Genomic DNA, 25953 nt, shown 5'->3' with positions numbered 1-25953 from the left:
GTCCTCGGAGATTCAGCTTTGCCTTTAGCAGCAGCATTCATGTACAAAGAATTTCTTGGCCTGAAAGTATTTGCTCTGTGCAAACCAACAGGAGAAGAAATATTCCAGAAGGAGCACAAGAATTAACTACTCCAGAATTTTGTCTTCTTAGGGACTACTCCATTAGGTCCATGATGTAACCCACTTGAAAGTTGCTTTGATTTGGTAGGAATGCATCCCTTTGGAGTCCAAAGACTTTTATCTCAAATGGCTAAGTGAGGAAGAACAACTACGAAGCCTAAAATTAATAGCACAGCCCTACAAAATCTCTGCTTTGGCACTGCAGCCGCACGGAATACTGGAAAACTAACTGATAATCCCTCATTCCTACAATAATGCTCATACATTAATAACCATGAATGATAAAGCAAAAGCACATTTGTCTTGTAGTCTGTGTGTCAGAGAACAACACATTTGGCAAATTAAAAGATTACCAATAGAGAAGGAAAAATACAACACTTGATCTGTAGAAACAAACTCTGGCATGTGAGAAATACATTTTACAAACTCACATTTTTCTCTCCTAGACCTCTTTGTCATCAGTTCCCAAAGCTCTTGTTTACTTCATTGGCAAGAAACACAACTATCACAATAAGTTAGTGACATCTGCCAGAAAGGTCAATAAATCTATTAAATCCTGAAGCACAAACCCAGGACTATTCCCTGCTGTACTGATACTGAAACTAAACCATCTCATGGACAATATTGTTCTCAGCTGACACACTCACTTTAGCTGGATGGGAGAGGGTAGTACCCTATAGCTGAAGGCACCCTGCTTTTAGATCTTGAGCCTTGGCTTGCACCTTTCAGCAAGGTAAACTGTGTTCCACTGGAGACATTAATGCATACTTTGCCTGTGGGAAGTAGGCAACAGCAGTCCTTATGACATTTATGAATAGATACCACCGCTATTAAAACTACATGGAAAAGGAATGTGTTTTAGATTATCCACTTTTATTGTTAAATTGCAGCAGCATCACCTTCCAATTTTCTCATAGTGAGGAAGTTTTCACCTTTATCAATGTCCCTATGTAGAAACAGCTGCTTTGTCAATACCACCCAAAATGCATGCTCAAACAGCAGAAACTATGATTACCAATAATAGACATCACATACGAGCACTAACAGAGGGTATCTGAATCACATTTCTAATTAACATCTATAGAGAAGCAGCTGTAAAGCATTAAAATGCTGATTTGCACTGCAGCTGGCAGATATCTCCATTTTTGACTCCTAGCAGATGAGGACATATACTTCAAGGTGAGGAGAATAAAATTAAAGCTGTTTTCCCAAGAAATTCCACTAAAAAACACAGGGTTTGTTAGCAGCAAGCAATGCAGCCAGATTTATTTAATGAGCTGTAATGGAAACTCTGCTCCTCAATTCTTTATTTAAACCTTAGTTTGCTGGACATCCTTCACTACACAATAATTAGCTAAGAGGTCATAGTAAAGCAGACCTTTTAAAGCCACCTCATCTCCTTTCTAGAAGGATCTTTAGCCACAGCAACTCATCTTATAGTAATAAATACAAGATGATGAAAAGTAAACCGGTTAGTTAATTTAAGGCAGCCACCAAAAAGCTGAAGTAAACAACTACAATGAGCCCTCAGGTCCCTTAAAACACTAGAGAATGTATTTAATACTCTCCAGCCAGTGCCTAATGAACAATGCAGGGTTTAGATATTCTGTTATGAAGGGTATACACAAGTACAGAAATGGTGTTTGGAAACATTAGAAATGAAGACTCTGAAAAGGAAAACTTAAAAGTGAATCCTGTCCACATTTCACTATGGATCCAAAGCAAGCTCTAACAATTGTCTGAAGTATCCCATGCCCACAAGACACTGCCAGAAATGGAGAATAACACAAGATTCTCATTTCATAAACAAAAATTGGACATCTGCATCAGGTTTTATTTAGTGCTCTATTTGGTGCTCACTAGAGAACAGAGTATTGGTAAGCTCACAAATTCCCTCCCACACCAGAAGGTACAGCTCTGCTGTGCTACCTGCAGTCACACTGGAGTGTGGGTAACAAACATCACATCCAGGCTATGGGTCACAACCCCTTAAGCTACTCTGAAGCCTGTTTCACTTTGTAATGTTTGTGCCACTACCAGAACCAGTGATATTCACCAAAGCCAAGTCCCGTGCTACATGGAAAAGAGACACTGGTATTGCCTTCCATCAGAAGCATTTTGATAGTGAGATTCTTAGAACCTGACTGCAGCCTAAGAATTGCTTACAGGAATGTCATGATGTTAAAGCACCAGACAAACAACCAGGTCCACAAACTGAGCATTATCAAAAGCCTGAGATTTAATGAGATGCCGATATCAAAATGAGTATGTTTCATGACAGAATTTCATTCTAATGAAAGTAAAGAGTATGTTTATTTCCTTCCAAGTCTCTCTCCCCTAGAGCAAACCTTTTCCCACTTACCCAAGGGGGGATCTTGTTGACAGTTAATCCAAAGCTGTTATGAGAGTCTAATCAGAGATAGCCTGCAGTGTGTTCCAACAGCAAGGGAAAAAGATATTGTGTCACTTAGTTTACAAAAATAATCTTTTCAACAGTTGTTTGAGACAACAGTGACCACAACTTCTACAACAGACCTTGAAAGCTACATTAAAGGAAAGGCTGTGGAAAAGCAGAGTTGCCAAAAAAGCTTTTTCTTTTTTTATTATGTTAGGGTAAAAAGCTTTCAAAGAACCATATTCAAACTTCTGTAAGAAAGACTGTCACCACTTGGTTCTAAGCACAGTCACTCCACATATTCAGAGATGTACTAATAATCAGATGTACTTCAGCACATTTGAGAGAAAAAAACCCTACTTCTACAATGCATGTGCCTAAAGATGAAAAGATAATCTCTTTAGCTGCAGAAATCCTTTTCTGTTCCATTTAAAGATCAAAAAGAACTCAAGTATTAAACCTTTCTCTATTTCAGATACTAAGAGCATGATTTCTTTCAATTAAGGTCTGGCAGATGTGGTTAATGGAACCACGTTGTATTTGCTATGTACCTGATGCTGCACCAAATGACACATTATTCACCCTTCGCCTTCCCCCTTCAGTATGCTACTTAGTGACTTCTGCCCTTCAGGCCGAATTATGCTGCATGTGGTTCAGCCAAGTAGCCTTACCCACATTAGTTTTTCCATTCAGATTATCCCAGAATTACTTCTGCTGTAATATAAAGAGATTTTAAAAGTCATTGGGGATTTATCTTACAAGGGGAAAAGGGGGATTTGGCTGTGGCTCCCTCTGATGCTCAGTGAACAGCTGGGCTCTGAGACTCCCCTGCCAGTAACTGTCCAAACAAGCTACAGGATGCTGTAAGACAGCACAATGGTGCAAAGCAAAGGACCAGCTCTATGTGAGGGCAGAGGGAAACGCTGGTCAAAACCAAGGGCTGAGATGACACTGCTTAGGGAAAACACCCCCGGACTCCTTTATTAAAAGGCCTAAAAGCCTCTTGCTGCCTTTCAAAGATGAGCAGTGGCCATGTGCCAGAGTGTGAGCTCATAATGCTCTGCTGTCTCCCAAACGTCAAAGAGCTGCTTTAATTTTATTGCACAAAGTCCTGCTGAAAACACACAGCTAAGGAAAAAAGTGAGTAAAAATAAGGAAAGAATAGGAAAGATTTTTAAATGGCTGAACAAATATCTTCAGGACTCCTAAATAAGCATAATTTTCAAGAATTAAAATAAGGCCCAAAGAAATGGCCATCCTGGAAGAAAGATGAAGCTGAAAACCAGAACCTCCCTAACAGCCCCACCAAGGGAAAATGAGATCCCATAACCTCGCTTATGACAGAATTTTCTCCTCAAAGCCAACTATACCCAAGTTTGCAATGCTTCTAACACCCTAAAATATACCGTGTTTAACCTAAAAGCCAGAAGGTTGGCTTTGCAAATGTCACTGTTATATTGGGTTAAACATATTCAAGTCATTCAGCTGAAACTGTTCCTGCCTCCCAGTCACAGATTTTGACTGGTTACCATAAGAAGGATGGCAAATCCCCACATACTGCACTGTACGGCCACACAGTGCTGTAAGGCAGATGGCCCAGCTGGGTTCACACTTCCAGAATGATCCTTATGGTTGGAGACTGAAGCATTTTCAGTGCTGCCACATTCAAGTTCATTGCTACATCAACATAGTGCTTTGCATGTAACATTGTGCTTTAGAGGTGACTACCGATGCTGCAGTACACTTTAGAACAGTTGTTCTAAAATACAGTCATTTAAACAGAAGTAGTCTTATAGATGAATAAGAACAGGCTGTCAGTCAATATGCAAATAACTGAATGCTGAAACTTGACTTCTATATGAAATACAAGCACAGCCACTGCCTTCTGCCAAACTAAGCCATAGGATAATCCCAAAGCAGTTCTGAACCACTTGTGTGGTGTGTACATTCTCCTCTCTGCACACAGCTAACCCAGGTATGTGGCAGGATGATTCTTTTAAATAACATTCAGCAATTAAGTCACAGCCTCCCAGCACACAAGAAGTTTACAACATCTTGAATAATTTAGTACATTCGATCGCTGCAAGGATGAAAAGTAAAAACCCTGCCATGCTTTACATTAAAGAGAGGGCTGAAAAATACATGTGTTTGCTCCAGATAAATACAAATCCAAACAATTAGTGTAAGTTTTATAGGTATCAGTGCTCCCTAGGCAGTTATGCCTTTTGGTCACTTGACAAAGGAATTATGGCATTGGGGCATGCAGGATGCTCATGCAGCCAATCTTACTAGGTCTACTATTCCAATATGTTTGGATTCCTTCACTCTTGTTTTCTTACCTATAAAAAGCATCCTGACTTTAATCACTGCCTCCCATAACATCCTTACAGACAAAGTGATGAAATCTGAGCTAGATAAACAGTGAGGTAGATGGAAAAGTGAGCTCTAAGGGTTGCAATCAGCAGCACCAAGCTGAGATGGAAGTCTGGACCATCACTGTGCACCCCAGGGGCCAATATCAGGGCTAATATCACTGCACATCTTCATTCAAGACCTGGATGACAGGACTGAGCTTAGGTCTCTCAGCAGGTCTGCAGATGATACAAGCCTGGAGGCACGGCTGATGTGCCACTCACAGGGACTTGGACAGGCAAGAGAAATGGGCCAGAAGGAGCTCATTAAATTCTACAAAGGGAAATACATATTCCTGTGCCTGGGGATGAGCAACCCCATGCACCCGTATTGACTGGTGCATGGAGCTTTGCAGAATAGGACCCAGGTGTCCTTGGGCACAATTGGAAGTAGAGGAAATGCTGTTTAAACATTTCCTTTTGTTTAAGCTAAGTCACTAACAGTGACTGAACAGAACAGGTTACCCAGATTCATTATGGGGTCTCCATCCTTAGGGATTTTCAAGACTTGAGTGAATAAAATGGAGAAATCTGCTGTAGCTGAGCAGAGAGGTTGGGGTGGATGATCCCTGGACACCCTTTCCAACCTCAGGTATTTGTGATTCTGTATGTGTACCAGTCCAGCCTCCACCTGAAAGAGATCTCTTCTCCAAAACAGACAAGAGAGGAGGGTTTGACTTCTGCCTCTCACCCAGCAGCAGTATATACAGATGTTCCACTGCTGTACAGAGCTACCAGTTATGTATATCAGGTGAAAAGCAAAGAACATTTAGACAAGCACCCTGCAAAGAGAAAGCATGCCATCCCCTGCCCTCAGTTCCTTTAGCTTAAGGCTATTCATTTATCTAGCAAGAGACAGAGGACAGCATGTTTATTCATGCAAACACAAAGAGAGCTTATACAACAGAGGTGTCCATAGACCACAAGAACTACATGGAGACCAACAAGCTATTTCATACAAGACAGAGATTAGAGGAGGACAGCTCAGTTTCTCACAGCTGGATTCAGACTGTAGGTCTATGGACTGATGCAGACCCTGAAGAATCAGGAACTGCTTTGTCTGTTGCCTGCTATCAGTAATAAAATGCCTTTAGAGCCAGTACAGAAACCTGCAGTTTTACAAACTGACCTGCATTTCAACTTCTCTTCCCCTCCCCCTATTTCTATGATATAATAGAACCCACTTAACCACTCTGCTGCATGGTAATTAAATAATCAAAAAGCAAACAAATTTCACATCTGACAGTCCCCAGGAGAAAACCGATACACATGAAAAACACATTTCAGTTTACTTAAAGCCATTCTGGTAACAGCAAGCTCAGAGGGATATAATTAGTACTCTGCAAGCCAGCATTATGAAAAAGCTTAATTTAACTGAGATAGGAACTAAAGAATAGCTATAGAAATGAAAAGTGAAGCCACAAATCCACACAGGACTGCCACAGCTAAGCATCTTTTATGATCAAGAATTCTAACATGGTACTTCACACGTATTGCATTCTGATTTCTTCCTATCCAGACGGGTAGGTACTCTTCTGGACCACTCTCAAACAGCTCAAGTTAATCCCTGGAGGTCAGTCTGTGGGTCTTTCAGCAGTTCCCAGCAGCATACAGGAAGAGGCAGGCAATGCCAGGCAGGTTCATTCTTACTGTCCAACAACAGTCTGCTGAATTGGTGCCTCCTTCTTCAATACAACCTATATTCTTCTGCACATTAAATCCCTGCAGTTGTTTTCAAATGCTTGTGGCCAGGAGAATAAAGTTCTTCTATCACAGACATTCCAACTAAGTTAGTGAGGAAAAAAGCATACACTATTATAGCAGTCTTCATAGGAATGCTATGTTGGTAATATCGACCATCAGAGAAAGTAGAAAACAGCCCCACAATATGTACTCTGTTGTGACCAATGGCACATGCTGGAAAGCAGCTTCTTTTAAGGAACTTTTAATCCAACCTAAGAAGGGAATCACCATAAGAAAGAACCAAGTGTCAGCAAATACAATTGCTGGAGGTGACATGGTCAGCACCTCAAAGCAAACTGGATGCCTCCGCGGTACTGTATCACCCACCCCACCGACAGGCAGCCATTCCCAGACCACTGTGGCCTCTGTGGAATCCAACCCTAAATTTGTCTGAAGGCTGGATTTTGATCATTTGTATTATACTACAGGCATGCAAAAAAGAATTCCAGAGGGCAAGCTGTTCCAGCACAATGTGATTTTTCAAATACAAAGCAATTCCAAAACACAGCTCGCAAAGCTTTTGCTGCCAGCTGTTAAGATTTGCTGTCATCAGGACAGCCTTTTCTGGTTGAAAAATGTTTATCGCTAAAGGTCACACTATTGTTTCTCTCAAACAAATTAAGAAATAAATGGCTGTTGACACTTCCAGATGATGATTCATCTGTCCAAGAGCTGCAATAATGCGAAGCAACCCAGCTGCCTCTCAGGTATGCTGCAGACCACATACATCTATCTTCACTCTCCTATCACTTTGTTAGCCAACTCCTCTACCTTCTTTGTCATCACACCCAAAATTCCTTACTCTCAAGCTTAAAAACAGATGAAAACCATACGAAAGTAACATCTGTCAAAAACACACCAGTGCATGCAGCAGCCAGGTTTCCATACTTACTCTATCATTAGCAGTCTCCTTTATGTGAAGCAAAGATTTTCCACGTATGAGATGCACAGATGAAAGAGGCTGATGGATTGGCACTAACATCTCCACCTACAGAGACCAGTGCAGAACAAGAGCACAACCCTAACAGAACCTCAAGGGCAGCTCAGCAAAGCCCAGTACATTTAACCCCAGTGCAGGTCAGTACACAAGAAATGCTAGCAGGAAGAATGCAGTCTTCTTGCCAGGGAAAGCCAGGTTCCTGAAGAGTTATTAAAGTGCTGGAGGTCTGGCCTTTAAGACAGAGGTTTAGACAACCCTCAAGTGAAAGGCCATCATGAGATACAGCAGAGTGTATCTGCTACTTTATCTTGTCAGGGTAACCTCTCGATAGAAGAATTAATAACAGATTTTTATTGAGCGATTATCCTTTTCATCTTTTGCTCTTCACTGGATTTTATGATGACTATTTACTGATGCCTTTGGGGAAGAAGCTGACATTTACTGTTCATACTATGCCTCTCTGATCTCAAATGTGGCCTCTACTATGTCTAGGACCAACAGTGATTCTATAATTTTAGAAGACAGATGCTGTTAACAGATCTGTGGGTCTAGCATTCGAAACAGAAGCACAGCATTGCACCTTGCAGTGTGTCCTCATTCTTGTTGCTGCTCACCAGTTCTGTGGCACAGCAGTGATGATCATCAGCTTGGACACAGCGTTTTTATCCCTTACCCAAATTATTCATGAGAAACAACCACAGCAGTCCAAATCCAAGAATGTGCCCTTTTCAAAAGTTTTCCTGGAGTCTCTGCTCCTTTATGCAGCTCAGTTTGATGAATTATCAATTCTCAGCTATTGGACTGAAGCGTTAGGTTTGGGGGTTTTATTTTTTAATTAATACAATGGGTAAATTAAACCCAGAGATTCATAACCAGCAGCCTTTCAAGTCAAGACCATGTGTTTAGAACCTAACAGCCTCCTGAATCATAGAATCAACCAGGTTGGAAAAGACCTTTAAGATCACCCAGTCCAATCATTACCCCAGGACTGCCAAGACCACCGCTAAAAGACTATGGATCTATTTAAACCTAAAGAGGGATATGGAAGCCAACCCCAGGGTGGTTAAGGAAGAACACTGACTACTGGTAAAGGAGCAGCAGCCAGCAGGAAACGCTACAGTGCAAATACAGAACTGACAGCAAAGGAAAAGTGTTCATCCTAACCAGTAATTGTCCCAACAAGCAGAGATCAACTGAGCAAGCAGGAAAAACACTTGTTTAAACCAAGAAGTTCTATGAGCACTCTCTTTGCCTGTGTGTCATTCTCTTCCCTTGACAATTTAGCTCACTGTCCAACACCGGTAGTCTTTTATAACCATCTATAAATAGATGCTGCACACAAATTAATCTCAGCTACTTCCTGATGAAAGATGGATGACTGACGGAAAAGAGCTTGCATCTTATCAGAGGCAGGTGGAACACAGCAAAAGCAAGCTGGATGAACAGCACGTGTACAGACTGATGAGGAACAGGGGTGGGGAGCCAGGAGTGCTCTCTTTTGCCTGGTCAGAAGAGCACATTTAGAGAACAAGGAAAACAGATCCACAGGAAACCAGATTTCATTACTCCCACTTCTCTCAAAAGAAACCTGCTTGTACAATTCAGATGGGATTACAGCATGAGCTTGTCTAGTTTGCTTCTAGACTGAATAGCACTAAAGATACCTTGCTAGCAGGGTGTTTGGGTTGGATTTCCCCCCCAGCTTAGTCTGAAAATCCTCGAAAAACATACTTATTTCATGTAACACTGATTTGTGCAAACCAGCATGCCTTGCTTGAAACTAGTTAGAGATGTACTTTAGAACAAATACTATAGCCGTTGTGTGGTGCTTATTTGGAAGGTCAGAACACTGAATACTCACAAGTATTCAAGCACAATGTTTTCAAGCTCATTTTAGGAGCTTCCTACATGCCAGATTTTTGGAGGTGTATCCTTCAGCATTTGTGTAGAGAGCTCTTTCCCCCAGTTGAGTAATGTCAGTGGCACAACTCTTGAACTCTGAAGCTCATGAAGCTAAATAGTCTTACTAATTTTAAAGGAGAAACTAGAGTTGCTGGATTCAGTCATAAGCCCTTGAAGTCACTGCACCCTCCTCAGCACAGGAGATCACCAGCTAACTTCAGAGGACTTCCCATGTGATCTTTCTAGCTATGCAGTGTCTACATGATTGAGGCATTCATTCCTCCTTCACTCGATTGCCTTTTTCACCATAGCAAGGGCACAAACTACAAGACAATGTCTAGCTTAATTATATCACATAGCATTTAAATGTCTGAGAAAAAAAATCCCTTGCCTTTCTGCTACAGAACAAGTAAATTCAGCAACTACATCTACACACTGCTGCTGCAATTATAAGTGGTTGTTTCATTTGTGGTGATGTGTTATGACACTGACTACACGTCTTTGCACATAGCACTTAAACCCAATCCAAAGTGACTACTCCTGGCAATGCAGTACAAAATAAAGAGTGTAGTTGCAAGCAAGTCAGCAAGTGAGAGCAGTCAAAGCTTTGGATGTTGCAGATTTACTTTTCAGGAGCACAAAATTCAGGTGAAAAGCCAAATCATAGGCAGTCAAGGCAGAAACCTTTTATTATCGAGGCTTCTTTTACCATTTTCTGTGTCTAGAAAAATAATGCAGAATGTGAGGAGTGAGCTGTTCCCCACTTTGTATTTTACTCCAAGCTTCAAGTGCTTAATCCTGAGGTTAAGGGCTATACAGGTCCTTAGCAGAATATTAAAACCAGCTTCCCTGTTCATTCACATTGTCCAAAATGCAGGATAGCCTATGCCATCAGCAGCTAAATTGGCATAAGCTGAATATGGACCTTGAGTTCTACCTGAGCTGTGCTGTTGGCAAGTAAAAAGCTTAAATTATTATACACATATTTCCAGGGGAATTGATTTCTCAGCTAGGTAAGCATAGCTAGGTAAGCATGGTGAAGTTACGTACAAATGGTCATACCTCTGTCGCTGAAGTCATCCACCAGCACTATCTCTGCTATCAGCTCAGGCGGGGAGCGGTTTAGGACACTGTGCACTGTCCGGAGGAGGGAAGACCATCCTTCATTGTGGAATGGTATTATCACACTGGTGTTCGGGAGCTTCTCCAGGTACAGCTTATTCTTGCAGCTGGACATAAAGAGAGGAAGTCAAAAGGCAGTGCCAATAACCACCAACACTTGCATATGAATTACCATCAAGTAACTTAGCGCATTCTTTACTCCCCAAATTGAAGCAAAGTGCTTGGAAAAAAAAACAAACCACCAACTTTCAAGCCAGTAGTGCCGTGATCTCGTCTACCAGGAAAGAAAATAGAGACTTCCATAAGGAGCAGGGACTGTTAACAGCCAGTGATGCTTAGCAACACAGAAAGTTACAGTGATCTATTAGGTGCTGAAGCTGCTTTTAAAAGAAGCTCCAGTTATAGCTTAGGATACAGGAGTCTCTAAAATATATGTTTCACTGCCCGTATGCCTCAAAGATCACTAGGAAGAGGAATTTCTACAAAGTTGTTTCAGAAGTTGAATGCATCCCATGAAGGCATTATCAGTACATTGGTTAAGCTTGTTTATTCCCATCTTTTTGGGAAGCAAAATCCTCTTATCACATATGTAACTGCCATCCAATTTTAATAGTCTTTTTTAAACAAAATCTGCAGGAAGTAAAGACTCTAAGAACTGCTCAATACAGGAAACCACCTCACTCAGTAATAATAGATCTACCTCCAACCTCTACCAAAGGCTTCCTTTGTCATGAGGGACAATTATTCAGTTCAATTTTCCTAAGCAATCAATCTTGCCTTCCCATTTTTCAGCATGTCTTGTCTGACACACGGGATCAGGTCTACAGATAGAAGTGGAGAAGGCGGACTTTGGACACATAGCAAAGTAGAACTTCGATAAAGCTGGAGAGTTGTCTGCAGAGAGCCCATATGAAACCCTTGAATTTGGGGGTATTTCCCCACAGCATTAATCTTAATTTTGAAATAATGTTCCCTTGCTTTATGGGGTGTTTTCGAGGCAGCTTCGTGAAGAAAGCTCAAACTGCACAGGAAGTGCAGTGTTTATTTTCCCTACACGTACGGCCCTAAGTGGAGTTTGAACCTTGTTAAACAGGTAACATCTAAAGCCATAGAGCAAACATACTGCTCTCCCTGCCCTGCCCAACACTGGACCTCTTGCATTAGCACGGTAGCAGCACTGATTTGCAGGCTTTCCCATGCCAGGCACTCAGTGAGGCTTTCACTACGTGCACAGCAGTAGCGAAAGCACAGCATAGCACAGCATGCACACAGTGATTCCCTCCCTGCTTCCTTGAAGGGCAGATGGGAAGGAAAGCAGCTCTGGCAGTGCAGCTTTTCCCAGGTACTTTTCCCAGGGAATGGGGAAGGATGCACCTATGTTAGACAAATAAATCTGTGCTTACAGGAAGTTACTCTGGTGTCTGTGTGAAAGGACAGTAGCTTATTCTGTGTCTAATGAATTGCTTTGGGGTGCTGCCAAGCGCTTGCAGACTATGGCTGCAATGCACAGATGCAAGACGCAAAATAAAGCTGCATGGAGTGCTTTCATCCAGCCCTTGGCATGGCAATCTTAGCCCTTTTTCCAAGAGAGCTGCTACCTCTAATTCTGTTCCAATATGAAACAAGAGCCCTCAAATATCTTCTAACTCTTCTTGAACTGGAATTCTCATTTTCTGACCAACTTTAACAACTGGGAAAGTTCAGCTATGAAGTTTATTCATTAAGCATGAAGAGAAATTGTTTCCCTCCAGCTACATCTACAATTGCTTTACAAGACCTGCAAAATTAGTATTTAATATTAAAAAACCCAGAAGCACTTAAAGAAAATGTTAGCAGACATGTCTGTTGAAACAAACATCGTATGTGTGTACCAGGTAGATCCAGTACATGCCCTTCCCCATGCTCGATTCCCATGATTAGCAGAAAGCAGAGGTGGCACTATTTGGCATATAAAGGGTCCACACTAACCATCTATGATGAGAGCAAACACACTAACTTCCTTTTTGTTCTCCGCCATCCATGTCAGCTGCCGGGGAGAATCCCAACTGTGGTCCCAAAGCATAGGACAGGACAGATGCTGCAGTTTCCCTGACATCACCTTCTCCTTATACACCCTGCTGTCTGCAGGCACATCCCCAAAAGAGAAAGTGTATTATCTCTTACCATATATAAAAGTCTAGGTAAAGCAAGTGCTCTAAAACACAGCTCTCTTCCTTCTAGAATGCTCCTTATGGACTTTGTCTCAGCCTAACTTCATTATAAATTGCTCTCATCAACCTCCCAAATAACACAAACCACACCATTTTAAGTATATCTTATTTAATGGGCCCGGGGAATGCACAGCAGACCTTTTCAGTCATGAATTCCTTTACTGCAAATCTCCATTACACATAGCTCTACTCCCTGCCCAGCTAATCCCAGCGTCCGTTGTACACACGCTGTTTATCCTCTCCTTGAGACTTCCACAATTATAACTCGCTACGCTGGGGGAAAGAATGTGTCAAGCAGCAAGCAAACCAGCTGCAGCAGCATCATTAATCACAGTTTAAGTCTTTGGTGCCCCAGACACTTTACTTATTAATTTTAACTGGGGACTGGAGACAGAAGTTTCATGTTTTAAAAGAGTTTAAATAGCAGAATTAGCAAAGAGGAGTCAGCAACTTTGGGAAACAATGGGGAATATGTGTGAGGCAATATATTACATCCTCAGATGAGGAAATACTGGCACCGTCTGATGCTTAAATTCTCAGCTCCTATAAATGGAGGCCAGGTATAAGTTAGGTTAGCAAACTCAAACCGTATTTCCTAGAGCTTGAGCATGGGCTGATCAACAAGCATCTTCAGTTACCTGATTTATCTCTATGTTTGAATATTTCAGCTGCATGCCTAAAATATTTATGGAGCTATACTCACTACTCTGGTTTATGAGTATATATTGAGAAAGGGTGTCAAGCCAGTGTATTTGATTAGTTTGCTGTGACAGCTGAAGAGGTAATATCTCAAATGTGCAGTTAATAAATTATAAAACCTGACTTCTGGAAATCATATCTCACGAATAAAGGAGATGTTGAATTCAGATTCACTAAGCTGCGACAAAAGGGGCTTCACACAAAACAAGCCCCCATTCAAATGTCTAACAATGCTTTGAGATTAACAACTGCACAAAGAGTATTTAAAAGTCTCTCAGCTTTGTATGAACAAGGGTTAAATCCCATCTGAAGCACTTTTGATAATGAAAAACTCCCTCTGGCTTGCACAAAATCCAGTTTGACACCATCCAAATAGATAACATCCCAAAATAGATGAACTCAAAAGGTAGCACTCAACTGGAACCAGTTTCTACTTGTAAACCCTGATGAGGTTTTTATGAGGAAGATGTCTAAGAAACTGACCCACAACTCAGAAGGATTTCTGATAAAACTCTTCATATATAACCGAGTACTCAAATCTTGAGTCTCCTTTATTTCCCATTGCAACTACTCTACACTGCCCTTTATTAAGGAGACAGCAGGACCCAGCTGTGAAAGGACTGTATTTGATGAACAAAGGTACAAGAGTCCATCATAAAAAAAGAGCACTTCTGCAGATATGGCAGTTTAGAGCTTGTAAACTTTCATCCATAGACATGTGAACTATATACTCACTTTGGATGTCTGATGTCTGGAAGGGAACGATTTAGAGAAATTTTATCACTCACAAAGATATTAAAGCCATTTTCCCTGTATGCCTGGTCCACTTGCTCTGCATCAGTCATTGGATAAGGTTTTCCCTGTTCTCCATTTCCTATAGACAGAAAAGAAACAGGCATCATTACTACTAATTGGTGCTTAACTGGCCAGAAATTAATCCATATATCAGAAGAAAAGCAGTCATAGCCCTTTGAGAATTCCTCAATTAGTTTTGAGCTCTGTGTCATACTTAGCACTGGGGCAACCGTGCCAACCTAACCATTTTGTTTGATAAGCAGTTTTCCTACAAACCACTCAGCTGTGCAAATCATGGAAGCTAAAGTCTTCCCTCTAACATCAGAAACAGATGAAGGGGCTATGGCAACACTGTGGAGGATCTATAGAACGCTTTTTGCTTCACTGCAGAAAGAATGCATATGGTTTAAATACCTCATCACTATTGCTTTCTTCAGCACAGATGGGTATGTATATTTAACAACCTGAGCTCCTGCACAGGGGAGGTAAAGCCCTTGCAGACGCACCAGTGTAATGCTGTGACATTCAAAATAGGTCTTTTACGCAATGTGAGACAAAACCCAAAAATACAGACTAAAACTTGCAGAAGTTATAATTTCGAACATTTTTCTTACCCCTCTTCTTCCTTTCTGCATCTCCCATACTTGGGAGAGGTGCGGACTCACATTTTTTGAAAGGTTTTTAAAAAATCATGTTGCACCTATGCTAAAAATACCAAAACATTACCAAGATATTTTCACTCAAAATGGTTATTGTGGAGTTAGGGGAACAGGCTTTAACTGGGATTAACACACAATAATTGTTGCATCGGGTCAAGAACATCTTGACCCTGAGGTTGAACATGCTCTTCTGCACTCAACCTACCAAATAAAACCAAACTAATTAACAGCATGTATTAAAACATTATTATAGGAGTCTTACCTACACGCTCAGAGTCCCTCCTTATGGCTTCTTTGTTATGCCAGTCCTTTTTCCTTTGCCCATCACCAAAGTAAGGGTCTTTCTTTTGCCTCACGTATGATACCTTTTAAACAAAAGATTGGATGTCTTAAATACACAACATGTGAAACCTTTCCTTAACAGCCTCCCCTTCCTGTAAGAGGATATTAAACATCTTCCTTAGGGTAAAACCATCACAAAGAAGTAGTTTTTAACCTGAAAGGCGTGAGGAAGGAAGCAAGTTTTCTTGCCATAGAACAGTACTTTATCTATAGCTGTCAAGTGATGCTTTTTTTTTCACAGCACCATCATGTATGCAGACCAGTATTCTTAATCAGTGAATCTATTAAAACCTCCCATTTTCATTTTGGAAACATCCAATACATCTTACATCCTATTTAATTAACAAAAAAGCTGTAATGGGAGACCTACTGCTGAAATCATTATTAATGAGCACACTCCTATACCTGAATAAAATCAAAATAAGATTTAGAAGGTCATTTATTAAGACTCTGGCTGCTCAACTTGAAAGCAAATTCTACAGAAGGCCTCAGCCTCCACTGAACACCATTAAAGCTCTTCTTTTTGTGATGTTGTTCCTGGAATTCAAAGGCAATGGGTGTGCTTTGGAAACATGTTAGCAAATGAAAGGGGGAGTAAATTCAGGATCAAAGAGACTAGTGTGGAACAAAACCCATGATACATTTCAAATACAGACATCCCCAAAATCCAAGGGCATATATATATATATATACACACATATAGTGTGTCTAAGTAGGTTTTAGAGTCAAGAAAAGAACACCTCCAAAAAGGAGTTTTCAATTATGTTGTAATATGCTGGCAGAGTACAAACAGAAGTCATTTGTAGTATCATTACTGCAGATGTAGCTACACAAAGAACGTTGAGGTTCTCCCCTTTTAATTCCTTGTGACCTGCAGAGAGAACTCCATAGGCTAGAACTTCCTAGAAAGAAAAAGCAGCTTTCTTCCTTGGAGGGCAAGAGGTTTAGAGTCTCATTAATGGCTCAATCAAACCAAACCACCACCAAAAAGCAACGGTTGGCATAGTAACCTTTGCGGGGCTATCAGGCATCTCAGCATCTGGGACACAGCCGTTATTTGCCTGACTAGTTAAATTACAAACTCTTCATTTTCATGCCTAGATTTGACTTGGAAAAATAGGAGATTTGGACATTTCACTTGTTATTCCAAGGCACCAGCTTACCTCACCGCACTCTGACAGACAAGCTCTGGTGAACCTTGCTGCAAAGGCTTTGCAGATTATCCCCAGCGCATCACCCCTGTTCTACAACAACCAGTGGGAAGGAAGCCCTGTGTTTGATCTTATGAAATTATCACCGCAGACAGGTTTCAGCTAAAATGTCAAAGTGAACTACAGCGGCAGAACACAGGTACACGTTCTGCTCCGTCTAGCTCCTTAGCAAAAGAGCTGCATGAAACCCTTGAGCTGTGCTGGTTGTATTACCATGCCTAAGGGTAATAAGGCAGTGGTCTAACAGTAAGAGAGCTCAATCTGGCTTGTGAACTATTAGAATTTATATTCGATTTATAATCTCTTACATGGGGAAAAAACCCAATTAGATGCTTTCAATCACAGCTCACACTATGATTTACACTTGGCTTCTTGACATTTTGCAGATGGTGACATACCTGGCAGAAATCAAGTTTCATCCATGAAACCAGACACCCAGTTACACACATCAGTTAAGTAACACCAATACTCAGAGCATTCCCCTTCCTGCTCCCTGCTATTCCATTTTATTTTCACTGAAGGAGAGCTGACAGGCACTCAGGATGGACAAGAAGTCAGTTACATAGAATCACAGAATGGTTATGGCTAGCACATGATGTGAACAAGTATTTAGGAGCTTCCACTTGTGCCATGTGGAGCTAACAAGGATATTATGATGCAGGGAGACAGGAGTAAAGGAACTCTTGGGGCAGCACAGGAAGAGCAGGACTATACTATGGGATGTGGTTAACAGTGGCAAAAACCAGACAACTGCCACAAAGGGTGGTTAACAGGAAAGGCCAGAAGAAAAGCGACCACTTTAAGAGAAATCCCAGTAGAGGTAGATTTAGATTGTGTTCTCAATTTCTAATTATTTACCCCATGACTCCTTAATTTTCTTCATTAGCTTTTCTTTTATTTTCCTCTGATGAGATTAGATGAATCAAAAGCAATAGCTCATTTCTATGCTGTTAATTACTGCCCTTTTAGTACATGAACTCTATTCTTCTAAATCTGTATTTCTGTTACAGCACAGAATGGCAGTATACCTTCCCGAATGTCATTCTGCACCTCTGTCAGGACATAAAATGAAGATCACCACCGGCAACCCAGTGTCTTCAGTTCACCTCTGACTGCATGTGCTGAAGGACTTGCATTTGGCAAGATAAAGAGGCTTCATGAGAGGCACTACAAAAGCCTCACTGATTCCCATTATGCAGGAGAAGATAAGTGCAGCTCCAGAGCAGCAGTGCTGTGATGAAAACCATCTCTTTCTGGAAGGGTTCACTTGAATTGACCATATATAAACATCAAACTAAAATGCTTAGCCTGCCTTGTGGTTTTGTAACCATCTCATTAAACACCAGTGGTCTTATGTGAATTTCTACCTGCTCATAATGTAAGAGTACTGCTAAGCATCGTCATGAATGTGCGAGGACAGGAACCAAATGGGAGGGCAAACTGAATACCACAGACAACAGCACTTAGGAGAAAAACTAAGCATTTTGCTTAGTCCTTGGGTCAATCTGAGGCTGATGTCAGCAACACGCTCGCAGAGCACCTTGAAAACCAGCCATGGTTATATGCCAAAACCAGCCAGAAACCTGGTGTTTGCTCACTGCAGGAGGCTGCTGCTGCTTTGACATAGCGGGTGCAAGCAGAAGTGTTTGAGATGCTTCCTTGGGGTGTGGTGACAGGGCACAGCGAGGGCAAAGGGCAGGAAACCCAACTCCAGCATCCACCCATGGCTCTGTCTGACCTAATGCTCAGACGAGTGAATTCATGCGAAATACATGTGACTTCTGCTAGCTGATGTGAGCAGGTCTGGAAGAGAGCTGCGTCACAGGCAGCAGAAGCTGCAGCAGCTTGGTTATTTTTTGTGTAAAATAGATCAAACTTTCAGCACCAGGAAGCAGGCGCCTGTGCTACAACAGTCCACACATCAACTGGTCTGGCCACCACAGCGGTTTCTAGTTTTCCTGACAACATTCCAACCTCCCCATCATCCCCACTGAATAACCCACAGAGCACAAAACCTTTCCATGAGATTTTTGCCTCTCTTTTGCAACATCCCTGCTTTTCAGGCCTGTTTCACCATCCAGCTTCCTCTCCAGGATACTCCCGTGCCAGGAAAAGTCCTGGAAAACTCCTGCAGACCAGAGCACCTCCTTGCCAGGAGAGGTTTGCCAACTTTGAGCACTAGGCTTGTGCACAAGTGTCATACTGGGCATGGGAACAGCTGGCAGATCCGAATCCTCAGTATTTTAAGTGTGTCTCCTATTTACAGCACTCCCAAGTGAAAGAGCACACCAGGAAGAGTTTACAGTGTTGTTATCCCTTCTGCCGCTTGCTGCGATTCAACATATGCAAACCCATTACTGGCAGTTACTCCAGAAATCCCACCCACCACTGAAGAGGAAAACGTTGTAAGAGTGTCTAAGAACAGATCTAAAAGGAGAAACACACAGTGTGACTGAGCCTTGCAATACCTACTGTGCACATGGTAACCCAGCATCCTGTGCCAAGCCCCATGAAGCCAGGGGTTAAATCGAATCACAGGTGACTTGTAACCTCCTGCATGATAGAAACAGGCGAGGCTTTTGCTGCACATGTCAGCAACATGTATTTAAATACCTCCAGAGCAAGCAACAACCACACACAAGCAATCTAACCACCGCAATACTGAAAGAATAGCACACCATCCTCCACTGCTGCTCGAAAAGAAGAAATCACAGACTGCCACTGTATTATGTACTGAGCCCAAATGACACAGGCAGAGAGCAGAAAGTCTAGTAGATAGTCATATTACTTCTCTCAGTCCCAAATGAATTTACACACAAAACCATCTTTGGGCTGAGCTAAGCTAAACCCTGTAAAGGTTATACATGTCAAGAGAAAAACTTCAGCAAGCTTTAAGCAAGAGTGGAAACTATGGAGTGCACGCATCAGTTATCCAAATCATTCCCAACTGTAGTGTTTGGAGACATATGGAATAAGAGTTATTAATCCTTAAATCCCAAGGTCTTGGAGACTTACAAGGACCAAGTTTTCTTTATGTGGGCACCAGCAATGTAAGGACTGTATAGGGTGACTCACTGGGTAGGGTTCCTCTGCCTGCAGTGCCCATGATGATGCTACTGCCCTGTACAACTAAAGCCAAACAAGATCCACACAAGATAAACATGTTAATCTCTATTGGATCAAGATACCTCTCCAAGTGGCTTTTAAAATCTTGAAGGTAGACATAGCTACAGATGGTCACAACAGACGTGCTGCATTGTGGAGCTTTTTTAGTCTCGGGCAGACAAGTTATATTTGTCAATCCAATTCAGAAATGCTTCGTTACATTTAATTCAACTTAAGCAAATGTTAAGGGGTTGGAGGATTTCTGACTGTATCCCTTGCAAGCAAACACATAACACTTACATTGGCTTTGCAGGTCGCTATTAAAACACGGTATCTGAAACGTCTGCTGTGAGTCACTGACAAGTTCTGTCAACAATGCCTCAACATTAGATTGACTTTCAGGGCCAGAAAAGAGTATCAGTGTCTCTGCTTCAGTGACCTTGCCAGAACCTACTATTCACATAGCCCCAAAGGGAAGGCACAGCTGCTGCAGCCTGATTAGCATCCTATTTCTTGTTAAAAATCACACTTTCAAGACCAACTTAGTTTCAGCAGGTTACCAAAACCAGCCAGCATGAATGATAAAACATTGTCTTCCCCACTCCTGACTGCAATCTTTATGCTCATGGTATCACCATAAGAGGAGCAGCGTGCAAAGTTGTGGGCAACGCACCACCATGGGCTCATCTATGGGCTCAGAAGTCTTGCTCGTTGTGAAAATGGGCAGGTTATTGACATTGATGTTATTTTGGAAGCTCTATTGCCCCCTCCTTTTTCCTTTTTTTCCTCTTTGTAGAAGATGTCTGAGCTCCAGAAATCCAGACACAGCAAACAGGGACTAGAACGTTGCTTTTTTTAGTGGTTTCCTTCAGGGATGCTGCATGGGATTTGACTCAATTATGCAAATTACAAAATTTGATGATACCCTTCAACAGACGCTCTAGACTGTGATATCTAAGCAATCTGCAAAACACAGCAAGTTTCCTAGGACTGACTTTTGCTCTAACTATTAAACAAGCATCTCATTTGCAGGGAGCTGCATCCTCTGTAGTGCTTTATCTCTTATCAGTTTTCAGTTTTATCTTTGTCTCTCATTAATTCCAATTGCATAGGAGGAAGCATAACATTTTTGTCCAAAGCCACCAGCACATCCCTCCCCATTTGATTTTTAACAGTGGAACACAGTGACCATTGTTTGAACATTGAAGTTATCAATGCTGCTTGATTAGGGTAAATTGGCATTATGGATTTGGATTTCTGTCCCTATAAAACAGTTCAGCAAGGCTACCGCCTTGGCAATTACCTGTTCTGCTCTACCTCAGCTTCACATTTTGCAAGAAAAGGTTGAAAAAGGTTGTTGAAAAGGTCAGGAGTAAACAGCAACGCTAAAAGCGGATTTCAAAGCATGAAGGGTTCATTATGATCATGTAGTCAAGCTATGTAAGTGCACAAGCCATTGAATTTTATCCATCAACTCCTACAGCAGGCTCGTAATTTCTATTTCAGCTCAAGCACATTTTCTTTTCCTTGAGAATAGGAAGTTGTTTACCTCTAAGGAGCGATTACTTCTCCAGCAATATCTTAAGCTAATCTGCCTGCTTCCATCCTTCATTTTTTAAAAACTGGAAATGACTTAAAGCAGAAAGGCACATTAAGCAATACATTGAGACTGGATTTAGACAGATTGCTGTAAACAAGCCCCTTCTGTTGTCTACCACGCTGTTAACACGCCGCCAAAGCAATGGATCAGCGTTCAAATGCCAAATGCACAAAAATGGAGTTTTAATTTTTCTGTTTAATCACTATTCAGTGTGCCTGGCTCCTGCCAGAGTAAAAGCAGGGAGGATGGAGACATGAGCCACAAGTTTTCTACACACAAGGGGAAAACCACTTCAAGTGTATTCACTTATCATAACACTGCACAGATCTCAAACCCCATTCAAACGTTTTGCCGATTCTTTAAAGCCAAGGAGCTATGATCTTTGGAGACAGTGTTAAAGGGGCATCCATTCCATCCCAGGTCTCCTCATTTACCCCAGCACCTCAGCAAGTGTATCTTGCTTTTATGTCCTACAAAATGATGAAGATGATAAAACAGTCCAGAAAAACAACAGTTAAAGGGAGAGCAAATACAAACCATTCCTCTATTAAAGGAAGTTGTAACCTGAGGGAGACTCAGTAAAGACTCAAGAGTGTGAACCTTGGGTACAACCGAGTTGTTGCGATCTGTGTCATGGCAAAACAGAAAGAAGAAGCATCTTCTAAAGTACTCAAGGGGTTTCAGAAGGTAGGAAACATGGAAGAATCCTCCCTCTCTCATCAGCAAGAAACCCAGGGTTTTTTGATCACTGGAGCATCCACGCTAAATGTAGGTAACCCTTTCATAAATAAAGGGATCTCAAGTCTTATTGCACCATTAAGAAATGAAATTCCTTTTTGGTCTGTCAGATCTATTAGCATGTGTTGAACAACAAACTGGTGCAACACCCGCGCAGCACAACCAACTTCCATCCATCCCCTGTACTGGCATGGAAACAGCTGAGACTTTCAAATGATCTAACGCAAACCAAAAATATCCCTAGCATCAGCTGGAGGCATTTGTCCTGGGTCAGGAAGCTGCTCATAGCCCTGGTCAAAGCTCTTCATTTACTAGAACAGGAGACAGCACACCACTAGAAAAAGCAAGTGCTAAAAGCCTGTTGTGCAATCTACCCAAATGTTTTCTAAAGGTTAACTTTCGAAGCTATTTCAGTCCATCAAAAATTTAAAAGCTACATTAACATAATCCATACCTTCAATATTTCAAGACCTACTAAAAGGTAACGCAGGACTAAATGGGATCACATCATGTGGAATAATTAAATGCTTTCAAAGACAAAAAGCCCAGTGTATCTTATAGCCGTGTTGTGACTCGGATTGAAGCAACAGGTTCAAACCAAACCTGAATGTTTCCTGTACGATGCTACCATTTGGCTGTGATGCTCCCCTCTCCTGCCTGAAGCACCAATGACATTGAAACCCCCATGGATGGATTTGTGCTTTTCCTTGAGAAAGCTGTACTTTGGAGGATGGAAATAACCTGCCTGCTTCCTTCAGAACACAGAGCCACAAGCACTGTGAGCACTCCTGGGTCAGTCCTTACCCTGTGTCAGCCCTTACCCTGTGTCAGTTACATAAAGCTGGACCACAACCAGTCGAACTGATCAGTGCACAGAGGCACGAAGCAGAATGCTTAGAGACAGACACTTGGTAGCTGCTTGCAGAGCTGTTAAAGTAGTATGTTCCTTGCAGAACACCAGGCATACAGCTCCTTGGTGGACAGGACAGCCCACTACTTAAGAATCAGCCAATTTTAGCTAAGATGGTACATTTAATACAGAAAGTTTTTTGTATCAAGTGCTACAACAGTACTTAATTGAACTGAAACTCCCCCCCCCCCTTTTGATTAAAACTTATTAACTGAAAGAATTTAACCATAACTGCTATGAATCCCTTAGCACAAACGAGACTTTAGCAGAAGGCCCTGGTACATCAGCTGATGCAAGCCTAAAGACACCAGCTAAGGACAGCAATTTGACATCCAGCATCATCTCTATCAAACACCTTACACTCTGTTCTTCACCTGCCTTTAGAAATAATATTACAGTTTTGCAATGTGTGCTGCTGTAAACTTGATGTTGGACTAATTCAATCCTGGCCTTCAACGTGCCTTTCCACTGAGTGCAGAGCACCAAGTTGGTGACTTCTTCCCCGGGTTTCAGCCCACCTTGTGACAGCACAGCAATTTCAGTCTTAGACTTTCATTTCAGCAGTTAAACCCCAGCTGGCCTAGTTTTGGGCTTCAGAACAGGATTTGTTGCTTTCATTTGCTCCACAGCAGCCTTATCTTTTCTGTTCAGTAAAACATTTACAGCCCTTCCCATCTACAGAAGTGCTCCATTTCCCATGTAGTAGCATGCCTCAGGAATCCACTCAAAACTGTGGAATACGCTCCTGCAGGCATTTAGTTGTATCAGAAACCTCCTCACTTCCCCCCTCAAGCAATAAGCACATTTCTTTGACCTTGCTTTAAGATACAGCAACACATTGTGAAATTCCCAAACAAGACATTACTCCCTGGGTTTGCCTCCAGTCAAGATGGGAGGCAACCTGTTACTGACCCTGCCTGAGGCATAAAGAGCCAGGAGGGGCTCCAACAGCAAATGCATGAAGTATGAAGATGTAGACAAAAGTACTTTCTGAACTGCCATTCTAAATGGGATTAAAGACTTCCCACCCCTCCCACCTTCCCTTTCTGCTTCACATGATTCCCAGAAACTGGAAACCAAGCGAGCTCTCCCAAGGAACCAACGTAGATTATCGCGTGTCCAATAGAGTTGGGTTTTAACCACAACTCCTGGCAGAATCTATGAGTATAAAACCCGGCGATGCAATTTGTTTTCCACAGCATTTAGTGCTATCTGAAGCTGTCTTAAATGCAACAAGCCTTATATTCATAGGAAGAAGACTGAACAAGCTGGTTTGGGAGATCAATTTGAGAAATGGACGTTTGAGGCAGAACCTCTCAGATGTCTGCATATATCCATGCTCCATTGAACACGAGGAAATGGCACACAGGCTGTAGTGGTTTCCTATAGGGACACACTTTGGAGTAGCATTTCTGAAATCTGATTTACCAATTAGATTTTCAGATTATGCTGCAAATGGTGAATAACCTACATTAAGATTTAACAAAAATGCAGGATACAAAACCTATTAATTCCATCACCTCCATGAATTCCCTGTACTGGAGTTATAAACTCCTGATCAGATTATAGGAATGTTAAACCAATTCAATCAAGGACAGCTTGTATCAACACAACTTGCAAACAATTTGAATACTAGCACAGGATCAAACCATGTATCATACTAGCAGAAATCTCACTAAAGATACACCCCAATGAGCATCCTCAACATAGAAATACTACACAGAAGTGAAATTCACAGCTCTGAGACTAATACAGGATTACAACCAGGCTTGGCACTGCACATACGTGGACCTGGCAAGTGGGACTGCAAACTGGACTTCATTCAGTTTATTACAAAATTACAGCATTTGCAACTATTTGAATGATGGAAGAGCTACGCCAATTTGTGCCGTCCATAAAATGGAATCTACCTGCATGAGCATCAGGGCCTTGAGAAAAACTGGTGTAACTCCTGGTATAAACTGGTATTAAAGAGATGGGTGCTAATGTTCCACCACTCTTTGAAGCGAGGACAGGACAATATGACTTGAACAAGATAGTTCCTGCTAACTCCAGTAAAGCAAAGAGAATCACGAACACTTTATTTTCCGCACTCTACATGCAGTACCTTCAGTGCCAACATTGCTCAATTGCCTTACAGGCACTGTGGAACCAACAGTACCTGGAACAATCACTGCAACGGCTTTAGTTTAGGGAAAATAATTAAACCCACTGTTTTCAATTAAATATTTACTATTCCTTCAGGTGGTGCTCCAAACCCAGTTTGTTTCCTGCTTCACACTGTTTAGCATTGGTCTCAGCACAGCTTTTTTGATCAGCAAAACAGCATTTTCCTGGTTTTCAAGCAATGGAATACCACTATTTTCCTTTTAGCTATTTTAAGGATTTTAAAGTAAATTCTCTACCAGCCACCTGGCAGACTTGATGCTTCTTGACAGTGTTATGTTAAACTGAAAACATCAGCACTAAAAAGCAACATTTAACACGCCTCTTCTTCCCAAGCAGTTATTTAACGGCTGCTCAGACAAGCAGTACATTGCACCCAGCAATAACAAATGCACAGATCTGCACCAGGATTTATCATACTCAGAGTCAGACTTATGCTATCAGCCCAGTTACTCTAAGCCATGTTACCAGTGGTTTCCCCTCATTAATGTTGTCAGTTCATTTGATGTCCTCATGCTTTGTTTGCATCTCCATATTCTCCTTATACAGCAGGCAGCACACAGAATTACTGCCCTTGATGGTAAGAAGTCCTGCTGTACACAGCAGTGCAGAGCAGTTGGGCTGTTGGAGACTCTTTTACCATTACAGTGTTCCCATAAGCAGTCCTTCTCATCAGGAACCATGAGCTGCTCTTTGAAATCAGGCACAGCTGCATTATTCCAATGGGAATAAAAAGCCAAGCACAAAAATCCCAACTTCAGTCTTCAATCTCTGCTAAGAAAACAAGCCACCAGTGATGGTTTACAAAGGTGACTTGCAGAACGTGCACATCACACTATTAAGTAATAAAATCCCACCATGAACCATATGGGGAAGGTTCTATGA

At 41.7% G+C, this 25953-nt stretch overlaps 1 protein-coding gene across 1 annotated transcript in view; it reads right to left on the bottom strand.

The window, feature by feature from the left end:
• Positions 1–25953, bottom strand: part of GALNT10 (polypeptide N-acetylgalactosaminyltransferase 10) — a 78841-nt gene that overhangs the window by 24273 nt on the left and 28615 nt on the right. Inside the window, exons 2-4 of the mRNA XM_062609971.1 lie at positions 15259–15361; positions 14278–14416; positions 10574–10740 (exon numbers count right to left, since the gene is read on the bottom strand). Of these exons, the coding sequence (XP_062465955.1) occupies positions 10574–10740; positions 14278–14416; positions 15259–15361 (409 nt within the window). The remainder of the gene's footprint in view (positions 1–10573; positions 10741–14277; positions 14417–15258; positions 15362–25953) is intronic.

Source organism: Pezoporus occidentalis, unplaced genomic scaffold (genome assembly GCF_034315485.1).
Source record: "Pezoporus occidentalis ecotype Australia unplaced genomic scaffold, CSIRO_AGI_Poc_V1 ctg142, whole genome shotgun sequence".
NCBI classification, from domain to species: domain Eukaryota; kingdom Metazoa; phylum Chordata; class Aves; order Psittaciformes; family Psittacidae; genus Pezoporus; species Pezoporus occidentalis.
This window is presented reverse-complemented; position numbering and strand designations above follow the sequence as displayed.